The sequence below is a fragment of the Molothrus aeneus genome, chromosome 8 (assembly GCF_037042795.1).
Source record: "Molothrus aeneus isolate 106 chromosome 8, BPBGC_Maene_1.0, whole genome shotgun sequence".
NCBI lineage: Eukaryota > Metazoa > Chordata > Aves > Passeriformes > Icteridae > Molothrus > Molothrus aeneus.
Window position 1 is genome coordinate 3,130,927 of NC_089653.1, and position 27,945 is coordinate 3,158,871.

A 27,945-nucleotide genomic window follows, 5' to 3' on the forward strand; every position below is an offset into this window, starting at 1 on the left:
ACATCCTCAGGTGCCAAGGCTGAGTTTTTGGAGTGTGCAGATGAATTCTGCACTTGTGGCTGCAGCTTTGGGCCAGTGGGTCACTGTGTCATTTCCAGGAGTGTCCATGATCTCTGTCCCATTACCACATGAGTGTCTTTTCTGTGTCCTAGGGGCTGACTTTTGAGGAGGTGGAGAACTTCTTCACTTTTCTGAAGAACATAAATGATGTGGACACAGCTTTGAGCTTCTACCACATGGCTGGAGCTTCTCTTGATAAAGGTACTGAAACCTGTGGGGTGTTGAGGTGCTGAAAGCCTGAGGGAGCACAGCTCATGCTGTGTCTTTGGAGTTGGGAAGATGTCAGACAAGGCCAAGCTGACAGGTTAAAAATGTACCCAAAGTGTAATTCCTGCCTGTAATAGGTGCCTAGCTCAGTACATCCATGGGTAAAGAGGGATTTCAGGCTTTGTACTCCCACAGTTTTCAGTGGAGGGAGAAGCAAGGCTGGCATGTGTAGCCTGAAAGGATGAGGAAGCAGTGATTTCATGGTGGTACCTTCAGAGGGACCTTTCTGCTGTCTGTGTGCAGAGGCAGGGTGAGCTAATGAGTGTGCCACAGGCTGTGCTTCCAGATCCCAGGGACACCACTGTTTCCTCCTCATCCCCATCTTCTGAAGGGACCTTTTTTCCCCCTTATACAAAGGACTTCAAAAAGGAGTGTAAAAGAATTCTTGCAGAGTTATTTTCTGTGGAGGTCTCTGATCACATGGCAGAGGCACAGCAGCACTGGGGCTGGGGTAGGAACTGCTCAACCCTTGTTTTGTTTCAGCTTTGCTCAAAAATCATTGACTTTGCCTAGAAACAAGGGCTGGATGATGCATTTCTGATTGGGAAGCCAAGCAGTAGCAAACACCTTCAGAGCTCCTGGGAGTGCTGGAGGGAAAGAGTGAGAGCAGTGGAACACCATTGAGGTCCCAGACTGAGCATTAAAGTCTGTCCAGAGACTCAATCTTAGATAACCCACAGTCCAGAGGAGTGGGCTGAATAAACCTCAGAGCTGGTGTTTCCTGGGGACCTTGGTAATAATGTGGTTTATTGATCAGACCAATCCATATCCTTCTCCTTATCACCATGTTTCCTTTCCTGAGCTGGTCTGTCTCAGGTTTGTTCTTAGATCTGACACACTGATTTTTAAAAAAAGGCAAAAAATCCCCAAAATAAATTTCAAACCAGGTCCCACCCTGCTGCCAGGATCTGTCACAAGTGCTTTGGTCTTTGGGTTTTTTTAAGAGGGATTTTTTTTTTAACAGACTGAGGATATAAAATAAAGATAGCAAACTCATTAAAAGAATTTTAGGCTAAGTGGAAACTCTTGTCTGCTACAAAGTTAAAGCTGATTCATTTAGGCAGCTGCAGAATTAAACATTTTGGAAGCCAGCTATTCCAACTGCTGCTGTTGTGGGAATATTAAGGCATTAATAGGTTTGGGGACAGTGAAATTACAGAGGGAAACAAACGTGTCACATCTCTTCTTGTGTGTGTCAGCAGCCCTTCTCATCTTAAATTTTTTGGGGGGAAATCATCTGTACTCTTTGGTTTAGAACATCATTACCTTAAGACTTAAAAGAAGCTGATAGGATTTTCCTTTCATTTAAAAGTAAAATACCAAGTCTGGGTGTGCTGCTGCTGCTCTGAGCCCTTTCTGTAGCATCCCCGGGGAGGTGATAGCCCAGCAAATCAAATTTACTCAGTGCCTACAGGAAATTAGCATTTGTCCTGTCATGGAATACACATTTTCACAGAATTTAGGTCTGTGTGCAGTTGGTAAATCAGTGTGATTGCTGTTTAATGATGTGCCATTAATGAGCTTGTGCAGCCACTGAGCTGGGAGTGCTGGGCTGGGCTAAGGGAACCTTCCCTGGGCAGGGATCAGATTTAAATAAACCATAAATGGGGTGTGCCCTCCCAAAAGTGAAGCTTTCACAAGGTTGCTGGTTACAAACTAACAAAGTAAAAACTACACTGGGATGGGGACTAGGAAGAGGTTGGTATGTGTAATAATTTGCTGTTAACAATGCAGCAAACATTATTATGGTTTTAAAAGGGCTGTTTAAAATTTCAGAGGGGAAAAAATGGCTGCTACCAAACAGCCAGAGCCTGACAGCCTGTTTTCTGTGCTGAATTAAAGTCTCTTCTTCTTCTAAAAAGGATCATAAACCTGTATTTTAATGACCCATTTAAAAAGACCCAGATTATTTGTTAGCCCATCTTTCATTTTCCCAGCAACATAATAGCTGTCATTCTCCTAAATCACAAGCACTCCTTAGGAGACTTCCCCAGCCTGGGCTCACAGCTGGAAGCAGGGCAGGAACTGAATTTGGTGCTTATTCCCCTTTTAGGAGGGTGTGAATTGCACTTTTCCTGGCACTGTGTGCAGCCAGGCTTTCCAAGCAGCCCTGGTGCCAGCAGGGAGCTGTGGGATAACTCCTGTGGGGTTTGGGGCAAGGCATAGAAGGGCCAAAGCACAGGGAGACAGCTGATCCCACTGATCTGTGGCTTGGAGCAGGGCTGGAGCCCCAGAGAGGTTCGTGGAAAATCATTTTATTTGAATAACGCTGCTTGAAACGGCTGCAGAGTGAACAGGGAGTCAGGGAGGGGCAGAGGTGAGCTGGAGCACAGCCATGGAATTGCTGCCTGCTGCCCTGTGCCTTGGAGAGGGATGGGAGAAGCAGAGCTTGGAGTGCTCCTCTGCACTAATGGCAGTGCTGGTACTGGGAGGGGCTCTGGGACCCTGGTGTCCAACAGGATCCCCGCAGCTGCAGTCAGGTTTGGGGTGTCTCCAAGGAATCTCCTTCCTTTCCACATTTCTGGCTGTGGATATTGCACCAACAGCTCTGCTCTGGTCTGGGAGCTCTGCTTTTTTCTCCCTGATCTCCATGACTTTCTATCATGCTGCCTTTGATGTCAAAACAGCTTCTGCTCAGCTGCAGGGCTGCAGTTTGAGAAGAGCAAGGAAAATGTGCTGTGCACACAGGATTGCACAAGGCTTATCCATCTCTTTCTGGATGGGTGTGCCAGCACATACTCATGCAAATGATTTGTAAAAATTAAATAGATTTTGGGAGCTATGCTGCCAGTGATAGCATCCAGCATTTCCAACTGGGAGCCCTGAAATGAAACGTGTGCATCAACATGAGGCTGATTTCTGGGAGCCCAAACACACATGTGTGTCCTGCCTTTCCATCCTGGAATGGCCCAGGGCAGGGAGCCCTGCTCCCATCACCCCCAGTGCCATTTGGAAAACAAAGGCAGCAGCCCAGCTGTCCATTCTTTTGGCCACATGTGTGATTAATCCCAAGTTGGAGGGAAAAGTGAAGTTTGCCATCTGGTGAGGCCCTGGCCTGGAGCAGCACTCAGTGAGGCATTGCTCACAGTGCACTTCTGGGAATCAGAGTGGAAAAAAAGGATAACTGTGTCAGACTCTAAACTTGCATAAAATCACTCAGATGGCTCATTAAAGGAACCAGTGGGAGATACCAATGCATGAAATTTAAGAAGCTTTTCAAGATAGAAATGTGGAACTCATTTTTGATGATATGAAATCCAGGAGAATTTCTATCCCAGAATTCCAAACCTGGACAGGCTTTAAGAGATGCTCCCCAGACAGCACCTATTCCATTTCACGGTAAAGAAATGATTCCAGCAGCTTTGCTTCAATTTTATTTGCCTTCCTGAGCTACCTTGTGGTCTGGAGCATGTGTGTGGATGTGAAAGCAGAGATGCTTTCCCTCTTCCTTTTGATTCCTTAAAAACCAGCACAGCACAGTCCTGCAGCCCCTGTGGAGTCATTCTGGCATCAAGCAGGAACGATGGGATGGAGCTGACACTTGTGCAGTTGGATCAATAAGAGAGGAAGCAGGAACTGCTGGCCATGAGTGCAAGTTCCAGCTGGGAAAACTGTGGCTGTGAAAAACAAACAGGAGGGGAGGGATCAGGAGATTCCCTGCAGAGATGGAAGGAGTGGGGAAAATCTCAGCAGCATAACATAACTTATAATTAAAGGAATTAGGACAAGGGGCAGTGTTTTAAATTGAAAGGGAGATTTTGATTTGGTGTTAGGGAGAAATTGTTCCCTGTGAGGGTGGGCAGGCCCTGGCACAGGGTGCCCAGAGCAGCTGGGGCTGCCCCTGGATCCCTGGCAGTGCCCAAGGCCAGGCTGGACAGGGCTTGGAGCAGCCTGGGACAGGGGAAGGTGTCCCTGCCCATGGCAGGGGTGGCACTGAGTGAGCTCTAAGGCCCCTTCCAACCCAAACCATTCTGAAATTCTATGATGAAGAAATCATTCTAACATTTTTTTATAAGTAAGGCTATAGCCACAGGGTACCTAGGGCACCAGGAGGGGAGGATGGCATCAAGGTGAAGCACCTTGAGAGAAATTTTACATTTACAACACAAATTAAATGAAATTTGGTGCTGTTGTCTGAGGAAATACAGAGTAATAACTGCTGACTGGAGCTACATCACTCATGGAGAAAAGGAATTTCACTCAGAAAGAATAATTACTTGGGAAAAGTAGGGTCCTACTTGAGATTATAAATATTTCACATATATATAATGCATCATTTCAATTTTCTCCTGCATTATTTAGTAAAAGGAGAGGTTTTATGGGGAAAAGGACCTGATGGTGGCAGTGAATTCCTCTCAGAAAACCCCAGATTTCACTCAGGGGAGCAGAAACGGGGTGGAAGGTACCAGTAATGTAAGCATCAATGAAAAATCCCATTAGAAATATTTTATGCAGTTTGCAATTAATCCAGTTACAGTATAAATTGGATTATTATTTCTTCCTTTGTGACGCACTTAACTCTCCAAAATTCCTGAAGGACTGGGGATGCAGAAGCCCATAAGGAAAGCAGAGGCTGTGGTTTCAGTCTGGTTTTGTGATGCACCACTTCCCTCTCTTCCCTTGCTCCACAGCTAAACATTGAGCCCAGGTTCTGGGGATGGCATTTCCTTGGGTCAGGCTTTGTAGAGAAGCAATTTAACTTTAAATACACTCACACCAGCCTAGTGAGGGGGCTTTTCTTTTCCCATTTGTGCAGCAAAATCAACTGCCTAACCCTGCCAGATTGATAGCTCCATGGATTGCCCTTTTCTAAAGGTGGGGAATAAAACTCCTGCTTGCTTCTCTGCTGCCAGTCTAGGGAGAAAAGGGAAATAATTCCTTACAACTCTTTATTTTATTGCAAAGTTAATCTGGTCTGCTCCCTGCAGGAGGGTGGGTGGGTTTCTCCTGCAGTTATTGGGTTGCAACAGGAAAAGCAGGTTTTGGAATTCCCAGTTTTTGGAATACCCTGCTTGATAGAATTGAATGCTGGATAATGTGGTGATGTTAGCAGGGATCCCAGGATGAAGGAAGAGATGAGAATCTTGACTCCATGTTTCAGAAGGCGAATTTATTATTTTATTATCTATATTATATTAAAATGATATATTAAAATGATACTAAAGAAAGAAGAAAGGATTTCATCAGAAGGTTAGCAATGATAATAGAGTCTTGTGGCTGACTAGAGTCTCAACACAGCTGGACTTGTGATTGGTCATCAAGTAGAAACAATTTCACATGCTGGGTAAACAGTTCTCCAGATCACATTCTAAGGCAGCAAAACATGGAGAAGCTGAAGCTTCTCAGCTTCTTAGGAGAAAAGATCCTAGCAAAAAGATTTTTCATAAAATATGTCTGTGACAGGATAGCATTCCTTGGAATGCTGTCAGGAGGAGCTGCCTCGTTGGTCAAGCTTATTGCAGCCTCTCTGAGGACACCAAGGCTGGTTTCCACGGAGCAACAGGAGTGTCCTGCTGGGGTTGGCCCCTGTGTGACCCTGTGCCCTCCCTGTGTTGCAGTGACCATGCAGCAGGTGGCCAGGACCGTGGCCAAGGTGGAGCTGTCAGACCACGTGTGCGACGTGGTGTTCGCACTCTTCGACTGCGACGGTGAGTGAGCACCAGCTCAGCCAGGCTGGGAGAGAGCCCAGGGCAGGAAACCTGGGGGAAATGGTTCTTCTGGCCATGCTCTGTGTCCGTGGAGCTGGGGAGATCCCCTGGTGGATTATGCCCTTTTCTGACCCAGAGATGGGCAACTGAGAGGTGATTTAAAGACTTTTATTCCATTTTCAGTCTCATGTGGAGGGTGAGACAATACAGATGTTGTAATTCACACCATCACAGTCACAAGCCAACCATTTCCTAATTACATTATAAGTGTTTCTTGGCCTATCAGCTTTTGCCACACCATGCTGTAAATGCCTTTATTGTATTTGTGGGGTGCCCCATGGCAGGAAGGAATGATCAATCTGACTCCATGTTCTCAGAAGGCTAATTTATTTTATTTATTATTTTATGATACTATATTATATTAAGGAATACTATACTAAACTATACTGAAGAATACAGAAATGATACTTACAGAAAGCTAAAAAGATAATAATGAAAACTTGTGACTCTTTCCAGAGTCCAACACAGCTTGGCCCTGATTTGCCAATGAGACAAAATAATTCACATGAAACCAATGAAACAACCACCTGTTTGATAAACAGTGTCCAAATACATTGCAAAGCAGCAAAACACAGGAGAAGCAAATCAGATAATTATTGTTTTCCTTCTCTCTGAGGCTTCTCAGCTTCCCAGGAGCAAAATCCTGGGCAAAGGGATTTTTCAGAAAATGTGAATGTGACATGCCTTGAATCATCTAAAATTACCCCTCCTGGGTCCCACTACAATGCATCTTTCACAGTTCTATTTCTCCAAAGTATCCAGTCTCTTTTACAAGGCATCCTTTGAAACTTGTTTCTAGTTCCATTTCTCTCTCCACATTGTCTGTCCTGTTCCAGGGCATTTCTAAGTCAGCATTTCTTATCTCAAGGTTTGCATACAGATGCACACACTGTGTAAACCTTCTGCCAGGCTTTGAGAATTCTATAAATCCATTTCCCACATTCCCCCTGCCCTTTTGGGAAGGGTATCCAGGGGTACCCACCCTGTGAGATGGGGATGTTGGAGCACAGATGGGAGGGTTTGGTGTGCACACTTTGCTCCTTTTCCCCCACCCAGAGAACTCCAGTTGGTCTAACAGAATGAACTGTTGTGCTCCAGTGTTGGAAATGAGCCTGGCTGGGGCTTTATCTCCAAAGTCCTAGACAAATGTCAGCTTAATTTTTAATTAATTAATAGCAGCACTGTGCCCTGCTGGGAAGCTGGCTTTGCAGAGGCTGTGAGTGCCCCAGGGTGGTTGTTGTCATGCTGAAGCACTCCCAGCTTGATTTAACGGGAGTTACTGGAGCCTTTGCCAGGTGACAGCAATTCTGACTTGGAAAGAAGGCAATTCTGCATTTGCCCAAAACTGCCAGGCCAAAATCAGAGTTCTGGCTGGCACCCTGCTTCTCCAGCACAGTCACCAGCATCTGGCAGCTCTGAGTGGCAGCACTGCTGCATAAGTATGAACATCAAAAAATATATTTAATTAATTTAGTCCTTGTTGTCCCTCTTGATTTCAGTCCTGCCTGCTCCTTTGCACCTCCCTAAGGTCACATCTCCTGTTTTATTTTCCTCTGTGCTTCAGTACCACTGTTGTGATAAATCTTCATGCCAGATGATCAGGCTGAAGATCAGAGTAAGCTGAAGTGTAACCAAATATTCCCTGTTTGCCTTCTCTCAGAGGAGAATCTCCTAAATATTTTGATAGCAAATCTTTAGGGGGAAAGACTCTGGTTGCCAGAGGAGTCCCCCAAGGAAGAAAACAAGTCGAAAAGCAGGCACAGACATTTTTTATTATTATTATTTTGTTGTTTTCACTCCATCAGTGTTTACAGGCATTACAGGCATCCACTGGAGGGAATTTTGCTCAACCCTTGATAGTTTGCTGGAATTTTGCTGCCCAGTGGCTGCATTTTCCATAACCTCATTCATCAGATCAACAAATTTGTGCACCCAACAATTTCCTAAACCACTTAAAGCAGTGTTTCCTGGGAGGACAGGGACATTTGGCTTGCATTTGCTTCTCTGCCTCCTGCAAGCATCCATGGGGTTGGGATTTAAACCCTGTGGCTCAGGAGCCCTTGCTCAGCAGGATATTTTGGGAGGTGGCAGCCAGATGTGGTCTCAGTTTCTGCAGGAAAGGACACTCATGGCTGCTGCCCTTTAAAGTTATCATTTCAAGGAGGTTGCTGGTGGGTCTCTGATTGTTTTTCCTCCTTTTTGCAGGGAATGGGGAGCTGAGCAACAAGGAGTTTGTTGCCATCATGAAGCAGCGCCTGATGCGCGGCCTGGAGAAGCCCAAGGACATGGGCTTCACACGGCTCATGAGGGCCATGTGGAAGTGTGCCCAGGAGACAGCCTGGGACTTCACAGCTCCCAAGCAGCAGTAGTGGGGTTGGGAAGGAGCACCCCCATTCCCTGGATGAGCCCATGGGCACAGCAGGGTGGCACCAGGCTCTGGAGAGCCCAGGCTGGCTGTGCCAGGAGGGTTTTGTCAATCCAAGTTAGAAATCCACACCTGCTGAATTTGCTTGCTGCTGGCTCCTCCATCTTCCTCTCTCTCAGGAACAAGCAAAGGACTTTCACTGCCAGCACCTCCGTGGCATGATGTGCCCTGCTCCAGAGCTGGGCCCCAAATCACCTTTATTTAATGCTATGAAAAATGGCATGGGAGGTTCTTTTGATTCTCAGCCTGCTCCTCAGAAAAGCCAGACAATTCCTGCATTCCCTGGATCCCAGGCCAGGATTGCAGCCAGCCAAAAGCCCTGTGCTGCACCTGCTGCAGAAGGGCAGCTAAAAGCAGTGCAGCTCTCCTGCCCTTCCTGCCTTGCACAAGCAGGAGCTCCCTGATTCCCTGAATGGGGAGTTGTGCTGGGAAGGGCTGGCAGGTGTGGTTTGCTGGGGGCTGTCCTCTGTAAAATTCCTTGTAAAGATGTTCCTCCCTCAGCCTGGCTCTGTCTCTGCATTGCTCCACATCCTTCCCCAGGGCAGGGGCTTTGGCACTGAATGTGGGGTGGTTTGGGAGTGGGGGGAAACCCCCATGACTTTCCAGAGCTGGAAGGACAAAGGGGATCAGTCACTCCTGGAATACTTTCTGTCCCCAGCACAGGAAGGACATGGAGCTGCTGGAGGGAGTCCAGAGGAAGCCACCAAAGTGATCACAGGGATGGAGCAGCTCTGCTGGGAGGAAAGGCTGGGAGAGCTGGCATTGTTCAGCCTGGAGAGAAACTCCAGCGTGACCTCACTGTGGCCTTGCAGTGCCCGAAGGAGGTGACAAGAAACATGGAGAGGGAATGTTGACAAAGGCCTCAAGTGCCAGGACACAGGGAATGGCTTCCCACAGCCAGAGAGCAGGAATGGATGGGATATTGGGAGGGTGGGCAGGCTCTGGCATAGGGTGCCCAGAGCAGCTGGGGCAGCCCCTGCATCCCTGGCAGTGCCCAAGGCCAGGCTGGACTTTGGGGCTTGGAGCAGCCTGGGACAGTGGAAGGTGCCCCTGCCCATGGCAGGGGTGGCACTGGATGGGATTTAAGGTCCTTTCCCACCCAAACCATTGTAGGATTCCATGGTTCACACAGGGATATTGATCCTGATCACCCCATCCTCTCCCCCTCATTTCCCAGGCTGTTTTGGGGTGGTTTGGGCGTCGCTGTGCTGTCACTCACCTCACACCCACAGACCAAGGTGGGAGCGCAGGTGTGGCCCTGCCTGCCTCTCTCCTGCCTGCTCCCAGGATCTGTCGCCTGTCCCTGAATTCTCTTTTGGGATGAAGGTTGTTCCTGCCATCCCTGCTGCAACTGAATGTGAAACAATGTGTCACAGCCCCAAATCTCGGGTTTTGTGTTGCTGAAATGCCTCCCGAGGTATTAAAGAGTATTTTTTCCCAGCCCCACAACTGAAGAAGTCGAGGTTCCTCGGCTCTGCTTTTCAAGGTTGTTTATTTTCTCTTTATCTGTTCCATTCTTTCTCTGACCCACTGTGGTCTGTCCAGCAGGTCGGGTTGTGGCACACTCACTGCCCTTGGGGTGGTGTTAGCTTTTTATACTAAGAACTACATGTACTTTATTTACCATAATTTCCCAATACCCATCACCTATGTTAGACAGTCTGTCTCTACTCTAAACCAATCCAGAAGTGTCACAATCCCAGCAAAAGATGGAGGATAAGAAGGACAGGACACGCTCAGATTCCTCCATCTTGCCTCTTGAACCCCCATTCTAAATCCTCAAAATTCTAATTTTTCACCCTGTGATAAATTCACTATCATTCTACTCAAACTCTTGTGGTTTGTAACTCGTCACACAAAGTTGGTAATTGTTTCCATGGGCTAAAATCGAAGGCATAGGTGTCTTTGACTCCGTGCCAGGGTCTCGAATCACCCAGGGCAGCCAGAGGAATGTCCTGGGTTCCGACACCCGAGCAGCCTCACCCCTCCTCAGGGTCCCCCTCGGCCGTGCCGGGCACGGTCCCTGCAGCCAGGCCCTGTTCCAAGGGCAGGAACTCCATGAGGCGGAGGCTCTAATAAGGAGTTGTTAATAGAGTTGTTAATAACCCTCCAGGAGCAGGGTCCGGGGGTGCTCTCTGGCGTCCCCTCCCCTGCTGGGGGCCGGCTGGGGCTCCCCAGGTCTCGGCTCCGGTAAATCCCCGCCCCCGAGCCCCGCTGCCTCCCCGGCCCCCGGAGCCTCCGCCGGGCCCGCCCGCCTGAGGGCAGGGCTCCGTGACGTCATCCCTCCGCGCCCGGCCCCGCCCCTCCGCCCCCCCGCCCGGCCGCCGCCGCCATGGAGTCGAACCGGGACGAGGCGGAGCGGTGCATTGGCATTGCGCTGGCCGCCATCAAAGCCAACCAGCCCGACAAGGCCCGCCGCTTCCTGGAGAAGGCGCAGCGCTTGTACCCCTCGCAGCGGGTCCGCGGTGAGCGCCAGGCCGGGGGCGCGGCGGGGGGCCCGGGGGAGCGCGGCCTGAGCGGCTGCCGCCGGGCCTGACCTCTCACCCTCATGGCGCCTGCGCGGTGCGCGCGGGGCACGCCGGGAAAGCGAGTTCGTCGGGGGGCCCGGGGCGTGTCCGGGGGTCTGGGACCGGCTACTGACGGGCCGGGACCGGCTATTGACGGCCCGCGGCCTCTGTTTTTAGCGGTGGCCCTCAGTGAGGAGAGCGCTGGGAAGGGGGCCGGCTCCGCGCTGCTGTGGGAGCCCTGAGGTGCGGGCACAGCACCCGCTGCAGCCGGAGCAGCGCTGAGGGGAGGGAAGGGGCTTGGCAAGGCGAGGGGAAAGTTCTCAGGGGGCTTCGAAAAGCCCTTCTCCTCCTCCGATTCCTCCTTTCCTATACCTCTATTTTCCCATTACACTCCTATTTCTCCACTTCTCCTCCTGTTGTTTGTCCCCTCGTATTCCTCCTTTTCCTCCCCTATTCCTTCTTTCCTATTCCTCCTCTCCTTCTATTCCTTTACCCTGTTTCTGTCCCTCTCCTCCTTCTGTTCTTTTCCTCCTCCTCCTGTTCCTCTCCTCTTCCTGTTTTTCTCCTCCTCCTCCTCTTATTCCTGTTCATCTCCTCCTCCCATTCCTCCCCTCCCTCTCCCGTTCCTCTCCTCCGTGTTCCTGCATTCCCCTTCGTGTTTCTTCTCTCCTCCTGCTCTTCCTCATCTCTTCCTCTTATCCATCCTCTCCTCCTCATCCTTCTCCATTCCTCCTCCTCTCCTCTTGCTCTTCCTCCTGTTTCCATCGTATTCCTGCTCTCCCTGCCCTGTTCCTTCTGTGTTTGCAGACAGACAGACAGGCCGTGGCTGAGCCCACGCTCTCACACGTGTAACAAAACAAGACTCCTCCCCAAGACTTTCTGCCAAACGAAAGATTTTCGTTTGTTTCCATCATTTCCTGAAAGCTTTAATTCATATGGGAAGTGCTTTGTGAAAGCAGCCAAACTCAGTCCTTTCCCTGCATGTTCTTACATGGCAGAATATTATATAATGTAAAAAGCTGTAGATTTTTTTTTTTCTTTGACCTCAGCTGAGTTTGGATTCTTTGGCTGAGCTTTGCAGCTTGTTTGCCCCAAGGCTTCCTGTAATCCTGTTTTTTGTTGCACCAGGCCTCTTCCCTCTGCCTCAAACACAGTGTGTGCTGTGCTGTGGTTTTCCTCCCCTCCCTTTCCTCTGGAATTTATACTTCGGTGAAATTACTGGGTAGGAAAAGTGACTTTTGGAGAAAGGCAGAGCCAGCAGGGCAGGTTAATGTTAAACACAACATTTGTACTGATTTATGGCCAAACCCAACCAAGTTTCTCATCCAAGGACCCTTTGCTCCATGTCCTGCTGGCTCTGGATTGGGAAATGCTGCCAGAGATCCCCTGGTGGTCCCTGAGCCTCTGAGGAGCTCCTGGGAAAATCTCTTCCCTAGGAATTCCCCAGGGTTTGGCAACACTCTGCAAACTCTGACCCTGGCTGGGCTTTTTGGGATCAGGGAAGGGTTTTGCAAGGGGATTGCAGCAGAAATCTCCTGTGTCAGGGCACGTTGGCTGAGACACTGTCACACTCTGGTCATCTTTCAGGGGGAGCTGGGGAAAATTTATGGGAAGTTGGGCAAATGTTGGGTAATAAGGGAGGAAGAGTGCCCCATGGCACGTGCTGGGGAGGGCAGTTCTGAGTTGGCAGAACTGCAGCCTAATTCTGCACTCTCTGCTTCAGTAGTCCCTGAATTTGTGCTGTGCTGGGGCTGCAGAGGGTGCAGGAAGCAGCAGGTTTGGGGCTGTACAGCAAAATGGGACTGAGCTGTGGCCAGCTGTGGGTTTCTGTGCTTGGCTTTGGGAAATGCACTCTGGGCAGCAGGAGAGGGGGGATTCTGCCCCTGTGCTCAGCTGAGACCCCACCTGCAGAGCTGGCCCAGCACAGGAGGGACCTGGAGCTGCTGCACAGAGCCCAGGGGAGGCACCAGGATGATTAAAGTGATGGAGCAGCTCTGCTGGGAGGAAAGGCTGGGACAGCTGGGGCTGGGAGAAGGGTGTGTGGAGACCTCACAGCTCCTTCCAGGGTCTCAAGGGTCTGCAAGAAAATTTGAGAGGGATTTCATCAGGAACTGGAGTGGCAGGCCACAGGGAATGGCTTCCCAGTGCCAGAGGGCAGGGCTGGATGGGACATTGGGAATGAGGAATTGTTCCCTGGCAGGGTGGGCAGGCCCTGGCACAGGGTGCCCAGAGCAGCTGGGGCTGCCCCTGGATCCCTGGCAGTGCCCAAGGCCAGGCTGGACTTTGGGGCTTGGAGCAGCCTGGGACAGGGGAAGGTGTCCCTGCCATGGCAGGGGTGGGAATGGATGGGCTTTGAGATCTCTTCCCACCCAAACTGTTCTGGGATCAAAATCTCCTGGTAAGCTGTAGGGAACAAAGCCCAAAGCAGCAGGAGGGGTGTGGGTGGGGGAACAGCCTCGTGAGGGGAAATTTAACCTGGAGCAGATTGCTCCAGGTTTGGAAGGAGCAAAACCAAAGATTATCATTCAGTGAACACTGAAGCATTGGAAATATGAGTGAGGGAAAAATTTACTTTTCTAAAAGAAATTAATTTGAAATTTGTGAAGCTCCCAAGCCCAAAAGCTCATCCAGTTACTGCTCCTTAGCCCACTGTCCTTGACATCCCTCATCCTCTATTGGTCTTTGGATTCCTGAGTGGATTTTTCTGCCCCCTCTGAGCACTGGGGCCAGATAGGATATCTTGGCTCATCTCTTGGCCTGCAAGTGTTGTTTGCACTTGCCTAAAGAAGGTGATACCCCATAGTGCAAGGTCTGTGCTGTGCAATCCATGGGAGGAGGTGGAACGTCCCTCCCAGTTCTGGGGTCTGGATAAAGGACTGCAAGCTCAGGATACTGGGGCCTGTGTAAATATCCCTGGCTGGGTTTCACTGTAGCATGTGTGCCTGTTCTTTTGAGTGGGGCTGAAGAAATCAGTCTGATGTTGGTTTAAAAAGCAGTTTGGAAAGATGGTGCTGTGCAGCTGCCCGGGAAATGCACGATGGAAGGATGCTTGGAGCCTCCCTCCATTGTGTCCCCTGGAGGGTTAGGCCAGGCCTGCATGTTGGAGAGGATGGAAGTGCCTGAGCCTTGCAAGGAGGAGGAGAAAAGGGAAGGTGGATTTGTCCCCTCAGTAACTGAGAGGCAGGATGGGTTTCACAGCTGCTCCCAGTCCCTAGGTAGTGACAGGAGAACAAAGTGCCCCTGTGAGGAGCTGGCAGCCAGCAGTGCTGCAGCTCTGTCCCCAAAAGGGGAGTGTCCCCAGGGGATTGACAGCCCACAGAATTGTTTTCTAAGCTCTCTAAAGACATGGCATTGTCACATCACTTCCCCAGCACTGTAGGCTCTGAAAAGCAGGAGATAAAGAAGAATAATACACTTTATAATGTGCTGGAGGACACATTTGGACATGGTTTGCTGTCAAGGAGAGATGGAAGGGAAAAAAGGACAGGGAGACACTGCTTTGCTGATCTGCTGTGGCTCCTGGACTGTCTGGGTGGTCCTGGGGTTTTTGTGGAGGTTTTGTGTGTTGGGAGCAGCAGAACATCTTCAGCAGTGGCCCTCACACCTGGGTGAGAAGCAACAGGAGCTGAGAGATTACATGGGAGGAAAGGTGAGGCTCTTCCTGGGGAAGGCTGGGGGGGCCTTGGGAAGGGGGCAGAGATGAAGAGGAATCTCTTCATGGGAGAGCTGGAAGGGCAGGCTGAGCTTGGTGCTTTGCTCTCGATGTTTTTGTTTCTCTCGTTTCAGTTCTGCTTGAGTCACTCAACAAGAACGAGCAGTCAGCCAATGGCCAGTCCCAGCCCAGGGAATCCACAAACCCTCAGTTCAGGAAAATGAGTGGAGATTTCCCATCAGCCAACGGAGAGGCTGGGGGGGAGGCCCCCAAGGGCTACACTCAGGACCAGCTGGATGCAGTGAAGAGGTTTGTGCACAGCTCTCTGGGGCATTTGTTTGACTTTATCCCATGGTACCCATCTGCTTTTCACAGTATTTTAAAGATTTCAGCTTTGAACCATTTGGAATAGTGTTAAGAGCATGCCCAGGAGGATTTATAGCTCCAGCAGCCCTGGTGGGCAGCTGGCTTGGGTCTGCTCATTTTCCAAACCCTGTTCCAAGCTTCCCTTTATTCCTTTGTCCCATTTGCCCACCCTGGAAGCTGAAGGACCGAGCTGCAGGTGCAGTCGCTTGGTAAACTTTGTTTAAGGTTATGGGCATGGCCTGGATTGTGCAAGAACCACTTCAAGGGACTTGCTGGAATGTTTGTTACATCATCCACTTCTCCAAAAACCCAGCCTGCTGGATTCTGCCTCATCATGTAAGAAGCAGAAGCCTTGGCTGGGCTGAGTGTGCCCAGGCAGGATGGGCTGCACACCCTGGGCTGCTCCCTCCTTCCTGCTCTGCAATTCAGCTGATGCAAGTTCTACATCTGGGAATTAGCTGAGGAGAGAGTCAGGTGGGGAGGGAAAGGCCAATCTCCTTCAGGTGCTGTAGTCCTTCCCAAACAGTCTCCAGCACATGGACATGATGAATGTGAAGTTTATTTGCCATTCACATTCCTGTGTGGGTCTGAGGGGAGGCCCTTCCTCCTGCACTGGCCCAACTCGTTCTGTGCTGGGTCACCCTCTGAGAGCAGGGGCTGAGTAATCCACAGATCCCTGAGCAACACCCTGAAACTGTGCTGCCTGAAGAGTCTCAGAGCTGACAGCTATTCAAGACAAAGAGGTTTTTACTCCTGGAACTCAGTGCTTGCTCCCCTCTCCCCTGGCAGGGTAAAGCAGTGCAAAGATTACTATGAAATTCTGGGAGTCAACAGAGAAGCTTCTGATGAGGATCTGAAAAAGGCCTACAGGAAACTGGCCCTGAAGTTCCACCCGGACAAGAACCATGCACCAGGGGCCACAGAGGCATTCAAAGGTAAAGCCAGCTCCACATTTGTGGTTTGCCCCCAACTCTCACTGAGAGAACCCTTAAAAACAGCCCCACAAGTCAGGCAGAGTGACATAAAGCTGCTCTTTGTGAAGCTGTCTCCCTTCAGAGCTGGTCATGTCATGACCAAAGTATGAGCTTAAAATAATAAATACAGGCTGGCAAGGTAGGACTCACCTCTGTTGGCTGGGTAAGGAGAAGCCTTCCTTCTCTTTCTCCCAGCAGCTCTTCCCTTCCCTGTGTGTTCCCTGCTCCAAGCTCCTGTCTCACTGCTCAGGAGGGAATTCTGTCAGGAATAACCCAGTTACACCAGAGGCAGACTCAGGGCTCACAAACCCCTCAGGAGAAACATTCCAGGAAACACCCAACCATTTGTGGATGGAACTGGTGGATAGAAATCCCAAGTGGAAGTTTCTAGGGTGGAACTGCAGCAGCCATACAAGTGAGCCCAGCAAAAACTCAGAAAAGGAGCTCTGGTTCTGCTTCAAAGAGCCCAATTCTCAGACCCTCTCTATAAATGCAGCAGGGATGTTTCCTGGGTAATGAGACACCTTAAGATTGGAGTAATTTTCCAAGAGAGATGCTATTGCTTGGAACATATAATCCCATTTTCCCCTGCAAGCTGTGGAAGTTTGATTATTATCATTGAGCTGAACACAGAGCTCCTTGGTGCCAGTCATACAGCACTGGTTTGGAAGCCATTAAAATAATCTGATTCTGCCACTTTTTTAGAAATAAATTCTTTACTCAAGACAGTTCTGAGACTCTGGCACAGGCTGCCCAGAGAAGCTGTGGCTGCCCCTGGATTCCCTGGAAGTTTTCTAGGCCAGGTTAGGCAGGGCTTGGAGCAATCTGGGACATTGGAAGGTGTCCCTGTCCATGGCAGGGGGTGGAATGAGAGGGTCTTCCAGGCACCTTCCACCCCAAAGCAGCCAGATTTTGGGAGTGAAATGCATGAGCCCTTTGCTGGAGCAGGGAGCAGGGCTGGCCTGATGTCAGTGCACTGGTACAGTATTCAGGTGAGCTCCTCACAGACGCAAATTCAGCAGTAAAAGTCTTGGGTAAGGTTTGTTCAAGCCTTTTAAGACTTAAGTCCTTCCCTGATAAGAGTTAGCAAAGAGTGACTGACCCCCAGCTACCTGGGAGAGCCCGTGCTGGTGTGGGGGCAGATGAAAGGGCATCTGCACACAGCTATCAGCTCTGCCTGTGCAGTGCTGCTGCTGCACAGCTCATCCTTGGATCCCTCAGTGGCCAAAGGCAGGTTTCCTCACCTGTAATCTTGAATAATGATGTTTGCCCAAGGCTTTGGCAGGAGTTACGTGCCAGAAGTGGAGCGTTAAGCAAAGTGCCCTTTATCCCCCACTGTGGGGTTATCTCCTCCAGGCCTTGCCTCCATGGCTTCCTGTCCTTCAGGCCCTGAGCTGAGCTGAAGTCCAGCTGCTCGGTTCCAGAGGGTGAAGGGGGAAACGTGCCCTGCTGTGAGGATATGAGTTAATTTTTCCTAATGTTGATGGATTAGCTGAAGTCTTGGCATTCGCCTTCCCAGTGACCGCTGATAAGGTGCTGAGCCCGTGCCTCAGTGTACAGTTCCAGCTGGCTGCAGGCTGCCTCGTGGCAGATCTGCATCACTGCCTGTCTGCTCCTGGAAAAAGCCTTCAGCCTGGCTACTTGGAACTAAAATCCTGCCTTGGAATGAGGCATTTCTTGGGCTTTGTCAGCACAAAGTGAGACAGTGAAGAAACCCTGAACTGCTCTGTTGTCGTTGCTTCCCTTGTTCTTTGCAGCTGTGTGGTTGATACACTCTGAGTCACTCCTTGTCCAGCAGCTTCCCTGCCTGGCTCTAGAAGTGTTTGCTCTGGGTGCACTAATTATAACCAAGAAGGAGAAGGAGTGTATTGACATTACATCCTCTGCCCTCCAAATCTCCACTCCAAGAAGAAACCGTACACCTCCATCTGGCCATGGGGAAATGCTGAATCTTGGAGCTGATCTCCAGATGAGCACATTATTCCCCTTTTCCCCCTGTTCCATCCCTTCTGCCCCTGCCTTTTACACCCCAGGCACCTTCTGCCATGGACATTTTGGGTCCTTGTGACACAGGGAGGCCTGAGGTGGCTGGGTACAGAGGAAAGTGGGAAGCTGGAATGTGTGGAGAGGTGAGTGCAGAAACAGGAGGGTGGCAGGCAGACATTCTGGGAAAAGGGCTGAAACTCATGAGGCTGGAAGGAGAGGGACCCAGGGACCTGGCAGGGGTTTAGTTCCAGTACATTTCCAGCCTCACAGGCACTGGTTAACAGTCCTTGTAGTTATGCACCTTGTATGTGGCATCTGGAAGAGCTGAAACTGTTAGCTGATGGATGCAACTTCTGGCTAATGTTTCCTTAGCAGCTTTTATGGAAAGTTTTAAAGTCCCTTTCAGGGATTTAGCCCGTATTTAAATTCTTTGCAGTTCTAGTTGTAGGCTCTGACAATAAATTCCCTTAGTGCCACTTTTGAATAAAATTTGTCAACTAAAATTTGATTTCCCTACACAGCTGAAGGGTTTCTCTGGGGACATGCACCAAACCCTTATCATTTGAATGAATTAAGGAATTTTTCCCTGTGTGGTTTCCTCCTGCCTGGCTTTGCCCGAGCCGCGTGCCAGGTGCCCATTGCAAAGACGCGGGGGCAGCCGAATCTCTCGCTTTGCATGATGAGAAAGGCAAACGCTGGCACTGTGCAGGGCTGCAGGTGGGAGGAAGGAGCTGATTGAGCTGATTCTTCCTCCCTGTGTGCCACAGCCATCGGGAACGCGTACGCCGTGCTGAGCAGCCCCGAGAAGAGGAAGCAGTACGACCAGTTCGGGGACGAGAAGCTCAGCGCCGCCCGCCACGGCCACAGCCACGCCGACTTCCACCGCGGCTTCGAGGCCGACATCTCCCCCGAGGACCTCTTCAACATGTTCTTTGGGGGTGGCTTTCCTTCCAGTAAGCACCTTCCAGCTGCATTTCTCCTCCTTTTGGTGCGGTTGGGGTTCTTGAGGCTGCGCTGGGTTTGGTGAGGGGGAGTTCTCCCTCCACGTGTGGCCTCGAGTTTCTTGAATGGTTCATCTTTGGACAGCTCAGCAGCCATCAGAGCTGGACTGCTTCCCAGCCTCAGGTGTTTGTTTGCGTGCTGGCAACATCAGCTGCTGTTAGGGTGGGTGGAATGCTAGAACAAAAAGTGACTTGTTTTAAGGGTTGTTGTGAAAATAATCCTGTCTTGAGGAAGGCTTTTCTGCCTGGTGGTTTTGGAATTTAAATCTTCTTATCAGAGCAAACTGTGGTAACACCTGGGCCTTGTTCTTCATCTCTGTCTGCTCCACCACACAGCTAGAACAGGTTCTCCAAGATCAGTGGCCACTTCCTTCTCTCCCCTGTGCCCCAAAAAAAAAAAAAGGAAAATAGTATTTCTACAGCATAATTTAGACCTTGTGAATTGAAAAATAAATCTGCATCCTGTCTGTCCACAGTGCTGATCATGGCTTGGGGAGCAGGAAAGAATCTGTTCCTTTACTTGCTCAAAAGACACAGATTCCATGTCAGGAGAAGGGTATTTTGGAAGACTCCTTTGTATTTGTTCCACTCAAATCTGACTGGAAGTGGACACAGGGCTTCTTGGACCTCTGTGGACCAACTTGAAAAAAAAAATTTGGTTTCAGTTAAGAAAATTCACTCTGGTAGCTCTTTCCTGTCTGGAATCTGAGCGCTAACACCCCAACACCAGAGGCTCAAAAGCATCTGGAAGCCTTTTGCAGCATTTGTGCTCTGCCTGGCAGAGAGGCCAAGAAGCTACTCCTGCAAAAACAGCATGTTGCTATTTCAGCTCAGTCTCTTTTTCCCTTTCCTTGCTGTCCTGAGAGAATTGAGGGCTGCTCTCTCAGCCTGGCTCCCTTTGCAGCTGTAGCTTTGACATTTAAAACAAGACATGGAGGAGCTTTGTTGGCAGGGTGGGAAAAAGCCCAGAATTATTTCTGTTTGTAACTGGTTTTAATCTATTCCATCAGAAGGGAGAAGGCCTGTGCAGGGTGTTCTCTCTCTATAGCTGACCCTGCTCTGGGCAGGAGGTTGAACTTCCTGAGGTCACTTCCAAGCTGAGTTTTCACACAATCCTGCAAAATCTTACAGAAGGAGCTCTGTGCCCACTCTGCACTCCAACCACCTCAGGAATATCCTGTTTCAGCCTGTAAGCAGGTGAAACATGGATCATGGCCACCTTTTGTGGTCCCTCCCTGGCCAGGCAGCAGCAGCCTCATACTCCACACTGTGACTTTGGAGTAAGAGTTTTCTTCTTCCTCCAGGCAATGTGCACGTGTACAGCAATGGCAGGATGAGGTACGCCTACCACCAGAGGCAGGACAGGCGGGAGCACCAGGGGGATGTAAGTGGAAAACACCTGGGACCTGGGAGGCTGGAGGTTTTCCCAGCACAGCACTGGGAGCTGTGAGCTGTGGGCCTGGCTTGTGAAACAGTCCTGCTTGTTGCCACCCTCTCAAACAGAAAGCTGGAGCCAGGGTTATTATGGCTGTTGTCTGGACAGAGCCAATTTTGTTGTAAAAAAACAAACAGGAACTTCCTGGATATTTTTATCTCCAGCTTGAAGGTGGAACTGAAGGGAGCTTAGGAGGTGAGGGGGAGGGGGAGTTACCTTCATCTATCCAGCACTGAAAAGGGGAGAAGGCCATCCATATAACCAGCCCTGCTCCCTAGTTTGCTCTAGAAAAACGAGCTGTGGGCATGAGGCTTTTGGAATTCCCTGCCAGGGCTCCCCCTGGCAGTGCCCTCTGCCCATTGTCACATCCAGAGAAGGGCCAGGGGGGTTGGACCCTCAGAGTCACACTGTCCTGTGGGCTGCTGGGTTCCCCCTCACACTGTCCTGTGGGCTGCTGGGTTCCCCCCAGCTAGTTTGGGCCACTCCCTGTGAAAAGCAGGAGAGAGGAGGTTGTGTTGGAGCACTGGGAGGGAAGGAGGGAGGGAGGTGCCATGGGGTCCTTGTCCAGCTGTGTGGGTGGCACTGCACTGTGTGTTTCTGTTCCCTCAGGGTGGCCTGGGGCTGTTTGTCCAGCTGATGCCCATCCTCATCCTGATCATCGTGTCAGCTCTCAGCCAGATGATGGTCTCCAGCCCACCCTACAGTTTGAGCCACAGGCTGTTAGTACCCATTCCTCTAAACCTTACCCACATGGGGAGGGGGTGGCCTCTGGAGGGCTGTGGTGGGGCAGGGATCTTCCCTCTTTCTTCCTTTGGGTTTTTTTGCTTCATCTCCTGACCCCGTGGCTCCTGCTGCCAGTGAAGTCTTTGTGGTTCTCACACAGGTGTGAGATACAAGGTGCAGGGAGAGTTGGAGAGTGCTCAGTTCCCTGATGGAGAGAGTTCCTTGCCAGGGACCTTCTGCAGTCCATACCCACAGCTGTGTCTGTCATGGAAAGGGACAAAGTGGTTTGGGGAGGCTGCAGGCCAGCACTGAAATCCCATATGGAGCAAACTGAGGTGCAGAGTGTGAAAAACAAAAGCCATGTTCTCCATGAAAGCCTTAGCACAACACAGCAGAGGAAGAGGATAAGGAATAAAAGTCACTCCCAGAGAAATCCCCTCTTTCTGAGCTCTCATCTTGCCATGAAATAGCTTTGGCCAGACATTGAGGATGTGAAAGTGAAACTGCTCTGTTCTAGATCTGTGGAAATGCCCCATCTGCTCCCTCTGGTGACTAATGGAATGTGTCCTCATTCTTAGTCACTGTGCAGTGCTAACAAAGAGTGGGAAAACAGGCTTGGTTTCTATCTGCTTGCATCATTCCTGGCAAAGGCTTGGTGCATGTTCAGTATGAGTTCTTATGTGCATTTAGAGAGGGCAGACCTGGTGTTCCTGCCTATTTTCACAGGTAGCAATGTTTCCGTTGATTATAGAATCCCAGAAGGCTTTGGATTGCAAGGGACCTTAAAATTACCTTGTTCCACCCCTTGCCATGGCCATGGACACAGCCCACTAGACCAGGTTGCTCCAAGCCCCATCTGACCTGGCCTTGAACAATTCCAGGGGAGGGGCTGATGTTAAATACTATAAAACCCAACTCAGATTCAGAGCAAAGACTGTGGCATTGGTGCTTGGGACCAGAAGATGGGATGGTTTTGGCACAGTTCAGGGTCATTCTGAGAGGGTGAAGGGTGTTGAGCTGTGATTTCCACAGCTAGCATTAGCATTGTAAAACTAAGCATAATCCACATGGACCAGTTTGGTTAAACTGGTGAAGAGTCTGTGGGGTGAGAAGACACAGAAAGGAGGGAGCATTTAAGTGGGCAGGGATTTGCTTCCAGCCTTGCCAGCTGCCAGAGGAAGCCATCCCTGAGCCCCAGATGTTTCTCTGCTGCCCCATTCCCTGTTCCCTGTCTCTGCACACTCAGGTAGCAGCAAGCAACCCTATTTCCAAGGCTGGATTTGGACAAGGGTGGGAAGTGAGCTCCTGCAGCCCTGCCAGAGGCTTCCTGAGCAGGCAGGATGTTGGAGCTGGTTTGAGGTGCTGCAGGGCCGGCAGGAGGAGCTGCTGCATCACTCACTGGGAAGGGAAAGCTGTGCCTCAGCTCAGGAGCAGGGGAACAGAAGCTTTGAACCCACAGATTTAAATGCCACCCCTCCATAGTGAAGGTGTCACTGAGGAGGGCAGAGTCCTAAAGAACCACTGTTACCTTTGTAAATCTCTTCCAAAAAGGATCTTCCTGCTGGAAGAGCTGCCTGGCTGTGGGCCTGATTGTTACTGTTCAGTAACACCTCATGGAATTGGCCTGACTTAATTGCATGGCTGACTGCAGGTGACAGGTTTCTTGTGCCCTGATTTTCATGCTTCACACCCCAGTGTGCTGCTGCAGCCCTGCCATTCCCAATCCTTCTCCTGTGAGGGCACACTCTGCAGTCCCATCTTTATCCAGGAGAGGAATATGAGCTTTGGGAGAGCTCAGGGCTCTGTCTTGACAGAGAAAATAGTGAACTTGGCTTTTTCCAAGCTGCACCTCTGCCTTGAGAAATCCCAGCAGAGCTCTGTGCTCCTGTTCAGCCCATTCAGTTACCCAGCACTGGGCCTTGGTGAAACATGCAGGAGCCTTGGGATCCCATCTGTATCCTCTGATAACAGACTGAAAGGTGAGCTGGATGAGTTCATGTTTAGAGCTGGCTCAAGAATCAGGCTGCTCTCAGTGCAGCAGCAGCTGGTATTTATCACAGGGAGCTTTGGGCACGTCTCCAGGTGGAGCCCTTGTGGCAAATGCAGCGTTTGGGCCCAGCTCCTGTGTTACAGCTCACACACACGCCCTAGGGAGGGTCTCTAGGTTTGCTGGGCTGTCAGGGGAAGCAAGAGCAGGGCTTTGTCTGAAATGCAAATCCACTGGGCCAGGGGAGGAAGAGGTTTCCTTCTGGAAAGTTCTTTCTGTGCTGGTTGATGCAGGCCAGGGCACAGAGCGGGTCCCATCTTGCAAATGGAGGAAATTACAGATTTAATAATTGAACGAAAATTCCAGGGAACATTTTATTTTAATTTATGGGCAATGTATCTTGGAATTATGTGTGTATTCAGAGCCCTGCCCACCTTGCTGGAGGCCTGGCAGCTTCTCTCTCCCTGTGTTGGATTGGTTTCCACCAGAAATGCTGCTCCCTTCCACCCTCCAAGCCGGTGGCTGGATAGGGATGAGGGATGTTTCCTGCTGTTTGGAATCACATCGCCCAAGCTGGGGGCTTTGCTGTGCTCTTGAAACGTGTCCCACACTGCTGTGCTCTTGTCCCTGCACCAGGTCTGTGGGTCACACACACAGGAGGGTCACAGAGCACTTGAAAGTCCCCTACTACGTGTCCGAGAGCTTTGCCGAGGAGTACACGGGCACGAACCTGAAGAACGTGGAGCGGAGCGTGGAGGACGACTACATAGCAAACCTGAGGAACAACTGCTGGAGGGAGAAGCAGCAGAGTGAGTAGTGAGGGGTCAGCAGCTGCTCCATGGGCTGGCTTTGGAATGTCTTTGACTGAGGACTAAGTCGTGCTGAAGTTATACTTTAACACGGTGCCAGCACATTTCCTGTGTCGTTGGCTTTGTTTTTTCCAGTCTATGACTTCATGACAGGCCCGGTATGTGGGGGTTTTTTGTTTTGTTTTGCTTTTTAATGCTGCTGCAGAACTGGTCAGACAGGAGCTGTGCCCCAGAGGTTCCCCTGCCGTGTCAGCAGGATACCTCTGATTTCCAGTGGAGGGGGAAGGTAGAACCTCCAGGATCCCTGCTAGCCCTGTGTCATATTTCAGTTGTTCATGGATGGTGCTGGAAAGTCTGCTGCCCATGGTGTCATGGTCCCACATCCCACCCCTGCTCCCAGGGGGCTGCCCAGGCAGACGATCCAGCCAGACATCCTGGCAGCAGAGGGTGGTGAGGGCAGCGAGTCCAGGGGCAACCTGTGTGCTCTGGCTGCTGTAGTGGTCACAGCTCTTGGAGCACTGGCTGGGATAGGATTTCAGCTCTGGAATGCCAGAGGGGCTGTGATCATCCCTGGGTGGTGCCAGACTCACAGAGCCCTGCTGGGGTAACCTTTGTGTGGGCTGCCCATGCATGTGCTGGCACTGGAGCTGGGTTCCCTGGGCTTTTCCCAGGATGGATGAGCTGTCAGCAGCTCTTACGCCCATCCTGTCCCGAAGGGCGCGGGGCATTTCCTCATCCTCATCCTCATCCTTTGCTCCACCTCGGACAGCTGGAGGTGCCTCCTGTTCCCAGCAGAGCCGGTGGGGGAGCAGGGCCTGGCAGGGGAGTCCCTTCCAGAGGGCATTCCTGACCCTGAGCTTTTCCCTTTGCAGAGGAAGGCTTGTTGTACCGGGCACGCTACTTCGGGGACTCGGACCTGTACCAGCGGGCACAGAAGATGGGCACCCCCAGCTGTAGCAGACTGTCAGACGTCCAGGCCTCCCTGCACGGATAGTGCCAGCCCAAGTACGAGCTGGGAGCAGGGAACCCCAGTGTTTTTCTCACTGAAAGCCCTGAGTGAGACCCAGCCCTCCAGGAGTGTCCTGGGGGCGCACACGCGCAGCCTCCCCTCCGCCGGCGCTCCCGCGTTAATCGGGAATCGATTGGGTTTCGTTTGCATGTCGGCTCCCCCGGCTCTCTCCAGGCTCCCTCTTTTCTCTGGCCTCTAGGAGCAGGGCACAATCCCTTGGTGAGGTTGGGAGTTTCTTAGGCACTGTGGCATCCAGCCCCCACTTTTTAATGATCCCTTGGTTTTGGTTGCTTTGGTGTCTGTTTTGCTGGGAAAGCTGTTAGCCCTGGCACGTGACAGGGAATGGAGTCCCACCCAACAGATGTTCCTTGTCCCCCCTCCTGTTGCCTTCCCATTCAAGGAGAACAAAGCAAATGTTCCCAGCAGGTTGGAGAAGTAGCTTATTGGGTTAAACTGGCAATCAAAGTAAGAGCAGCTGGGGGGGAGGTCTGGAAGATTTGGGGGTTGGAGAGCTTGGATTAAGGAGAGCCCGGATAACACATGTGAGATCAGATGTGCTGGGAGAACTGCACCAAAGTAACGAAAAAAAATTGCCACAGGGTTTGGAGTCCTTTTTCTGCATAAATTTTTGGGCTCATTTCACTTACCAGGTACTGCTGGGCTGCCTGTGAAATGTGCAGATCCCACTATCCCAAAATTATCTGAGCACAGGATTTCTATAGAAAAACTCCTGGGTGAAGCTTGTTCCATGTCTTGTATGGACACCATTCCGGCTCACAGGGACTCCTTGAGGATGCTGGCTGCTGAGCTGCTTGATTTGCACTTTTGGGAGTTGTTTTCCTCAGCATCTGAAAGTTTGGCCTTTAAAGCAAATCCTCTGGGGCACACTGGGCTTTTCCTTGGGTGTATCCTGGTTTTGGATCCGTTCCTACCTTGATCCTCCCGCTCTCTCCTTTGGACGACTGCGCCTCTTCTGGTGTTAATTACCTGCTTTTCTTTAATTCCCTCCCTGCACCCGTGCTCTGGGAAGAGCCTGGAGAAGCTGCTGCCTGTGCTGTGGGGTGGGGAAGCAAGGGGGAGTCACAGATTGGCCTCAGACTGACACCGCTGCCGCTTTTGTTCCCAGAGCGTCCAAACGCCCGAAGACTTTTGGGGAAGTGCACTGAGCCGAGGTGACAGACTTTGCTCTTTAAAAAGAATCAAACCTTACTTTAAACATGGAATTGGAGAATTAGCAACGCACAACTGCCCCTCTTTCTTCTCTCTGCCTCTCTCTGACGATGGCAGGCAGCGCTTGGGACAGGAAATCCAGCTCTCTGTCTTCCTCCTCCCCTCCCAACGCTGCTGGCGTGCTCCCAGGATCCCACAAGGATCCCACAGCCCCTGGAACAGACACACAGAGTGTAAAAGAACCCAGACTAACTGTAGAAGCCTGAAGCAGAAGGAGACCCTTCGCCGCTGCTAATGGAGAGAGAAGTGGGATTTTATTGATAAAAGAAGACACTAAAGACAAAGAAGAGAAAATATAATCTATTTAGCATTAATTTATAGCTGTATATATGTTGTACTTTTAAACTATGCAGGGGTTGGATGATTAAATTATTTTGGTTTCTGCCCATTTTGGGGAGCAGGGCAGCAGGAAGCCTCTTCCCAGCGTGTCTCTGTCCACAGCACTTTCCTGCCTGGAAAACAGGAATCCCTTTGCAGTTGCTGTCCTTTGCTCCTGGGAGGACAATCTGTGGATGGGGACGTCCATACACCTGCTCTTGGGGTTCTGATGACACCAAACCCCAAAGGTGCAGGGCTCCCAGAGAAGGGGGGAGCCCGTGCAGAGCCGTGGATTTGCAGCGTCGGCGGAGCCGGGGGTCAGCTGAGCCACCAGCCAGGGGAAGGATTGTCCTGGATGGATTTTGCTCGTCAGTCTTTGGTTGATTTGTGCATGTAACTCCTTTTTCTGCCGAGTCTGCTGGAATTCTGCCTGGTAATCAGCGTGCTCCGTGCAGAGAGGGCTTTCCAACAGCCCTTTGTTGGGAGGTTGTGCTCATCCCCCCAGGCACCCAGCCCTGCCCTCACACCCCGCCTCGTGTTTCCTGCAGGACACCTGCAAAATGCCACAGATCTATTAGGAACAAAGCATTCTGTTGGAAGAAGTTCTGCTGGGGGAGATCAGGGGGTGTCTGATCTGCCCTGTGCCTGCCCCACCGCGGGCAGGACCAGCGTGAGCTGCTCCAGGTGAGTCAGGAGCCATCTCTTGGAAGCAAAGCCAGCACGAGCAGAGCCATTTCCCATGGAATAAACAGGATTATTTAATTTTTTGGGTTTTTTTTTTTTTGTTCTTGCTGCTCTGCAGCTCATTTGTGTCTAAAGACATTTCCAGTGCAAACCATCCCCTGGCACGGTCAGGGGGTTGAACTGGGAGCACAGCAGCTCCCGGGTGGGCTGGCAGAGGAGGTTTTATCCCGTTGTCCTTAGGAATCCATGCGCTCTGTCTTGGCTGTTTATTTATTTTGTGAAATCTCAGCCTCCCGTTGGCTGCAGGCCCTGTTATCCCACAGCCACCACAGCTTGGACCTGATTTTAAGGGGTTTTATTATTTCTTTTTTTTTTTTAATGGTTCCTCCACCTTCAGAAGAAATTGGGTGGAAGTTGAGGAGTGGAAATGGCGCTCGATAGAGGCACAGGGATGATGGGGACGGGGTTGAACCAAAATCCTGCTCACAGAAGGAGCTGGATGTGTTGCCCAGTGCCATTCCCTGCCTGGAGCCTGCCTGCCAAAACCTTCAGGTTCTTTTTCCTGGTAGATACCCACAGATCACAAGGAGGGAGAAGGCATCGATCCCAGTGGATGCTCACAGAGGCTGTATCTCTCGATTTAGTTAATTATACAATTGTACATCTATAAATAAATGTTTATAATGTGAAAGGCTCCAGCTGGGTTGGTGTCCTGTGGATTCCCTGCTCCAACCAGCTCTGGTTTTGCAGCTCCTCAGTGGTGGATGGAATTTGGGGTCTTTGCCATCCCAAAGGCCCTGTGGG

General features: G+C 50.7%; 2 protein-coding genes across 6 annotated transcripts in view; both read left to right on the plus strand.

The window, feature by feature from the left end:
• MICU1 (mitochondrial calcium uptake 1) overlaps positions 1–8,960 on the plus strand; it is a 94,009-nt gene extending 85,049 nt beyond the window's left edge. For all 3 annotated transcript variants that reach the window (XM_066554447.1, XM_066554445.1, XM_066554446.1), the window contains 3 exons: positions 153–261; positions 5,886–5,975; positions 8,241–8,960. In XM_066554447.1, the coding sequence (XP_066410544.1) occupies positions 153–261; positions 5,886–5,975; positions 8,241–8,404 (363 nt within the window). In that variant the 3' untranslated portion in view covers positions 8,405–8,960. The remainder of the gene's footprint in view (positions 1–152; positions 262–5,885; positions 5,976–8,240) is intronic.
• Positions 8,961–10,768: 1,808 nt separating this feature from the next.
• DNAJB12 (DnaJ heat shock protein family (Hsp40) member B12) lies at positions 10,769–27,835 on the plus strand. Of its 3 annotated transcripts, none has more exons than XM_066554851.1 (9): positions 10,769–10,925; positions 14,754–14,928; positions 15,775–15,920; positions 18,713–18,898; positions 20,251–20,330; positions 20,991–21,100; positions 23,728–23,900; positions 24,773–24,905; positions 25,560–27,835. In XM_066554851.1, exons 1-8 carry the CDS (start codon positions 10,793–10,795, stop codon positions 24,892–24,894), a joined length of 1,125 nt encoding a protein of 374 aa, XP_066410948.1. In that variant the 5' UTR covers positions 10,769–10,792; the 3' UTR covers positions 24,895–24,905; positions 25,560–27,835. The 3 variants fall into 3 exon arrangements, with proteins under 3 accessions (XP_066410948.1, XP_066410947.1, XP_066410946.1); XM_066554850.1 differs by having other exon boundaries at positions 10,778–10,925; positions 25,940–27,835; XM_066554849.1 differs by having other exon boundaries at positions 10,778–10,925; positions 26,036–27,835.
• The last annotated feature ends 110 nt before the right edge of the window (positions 27,836–27,945 follow it).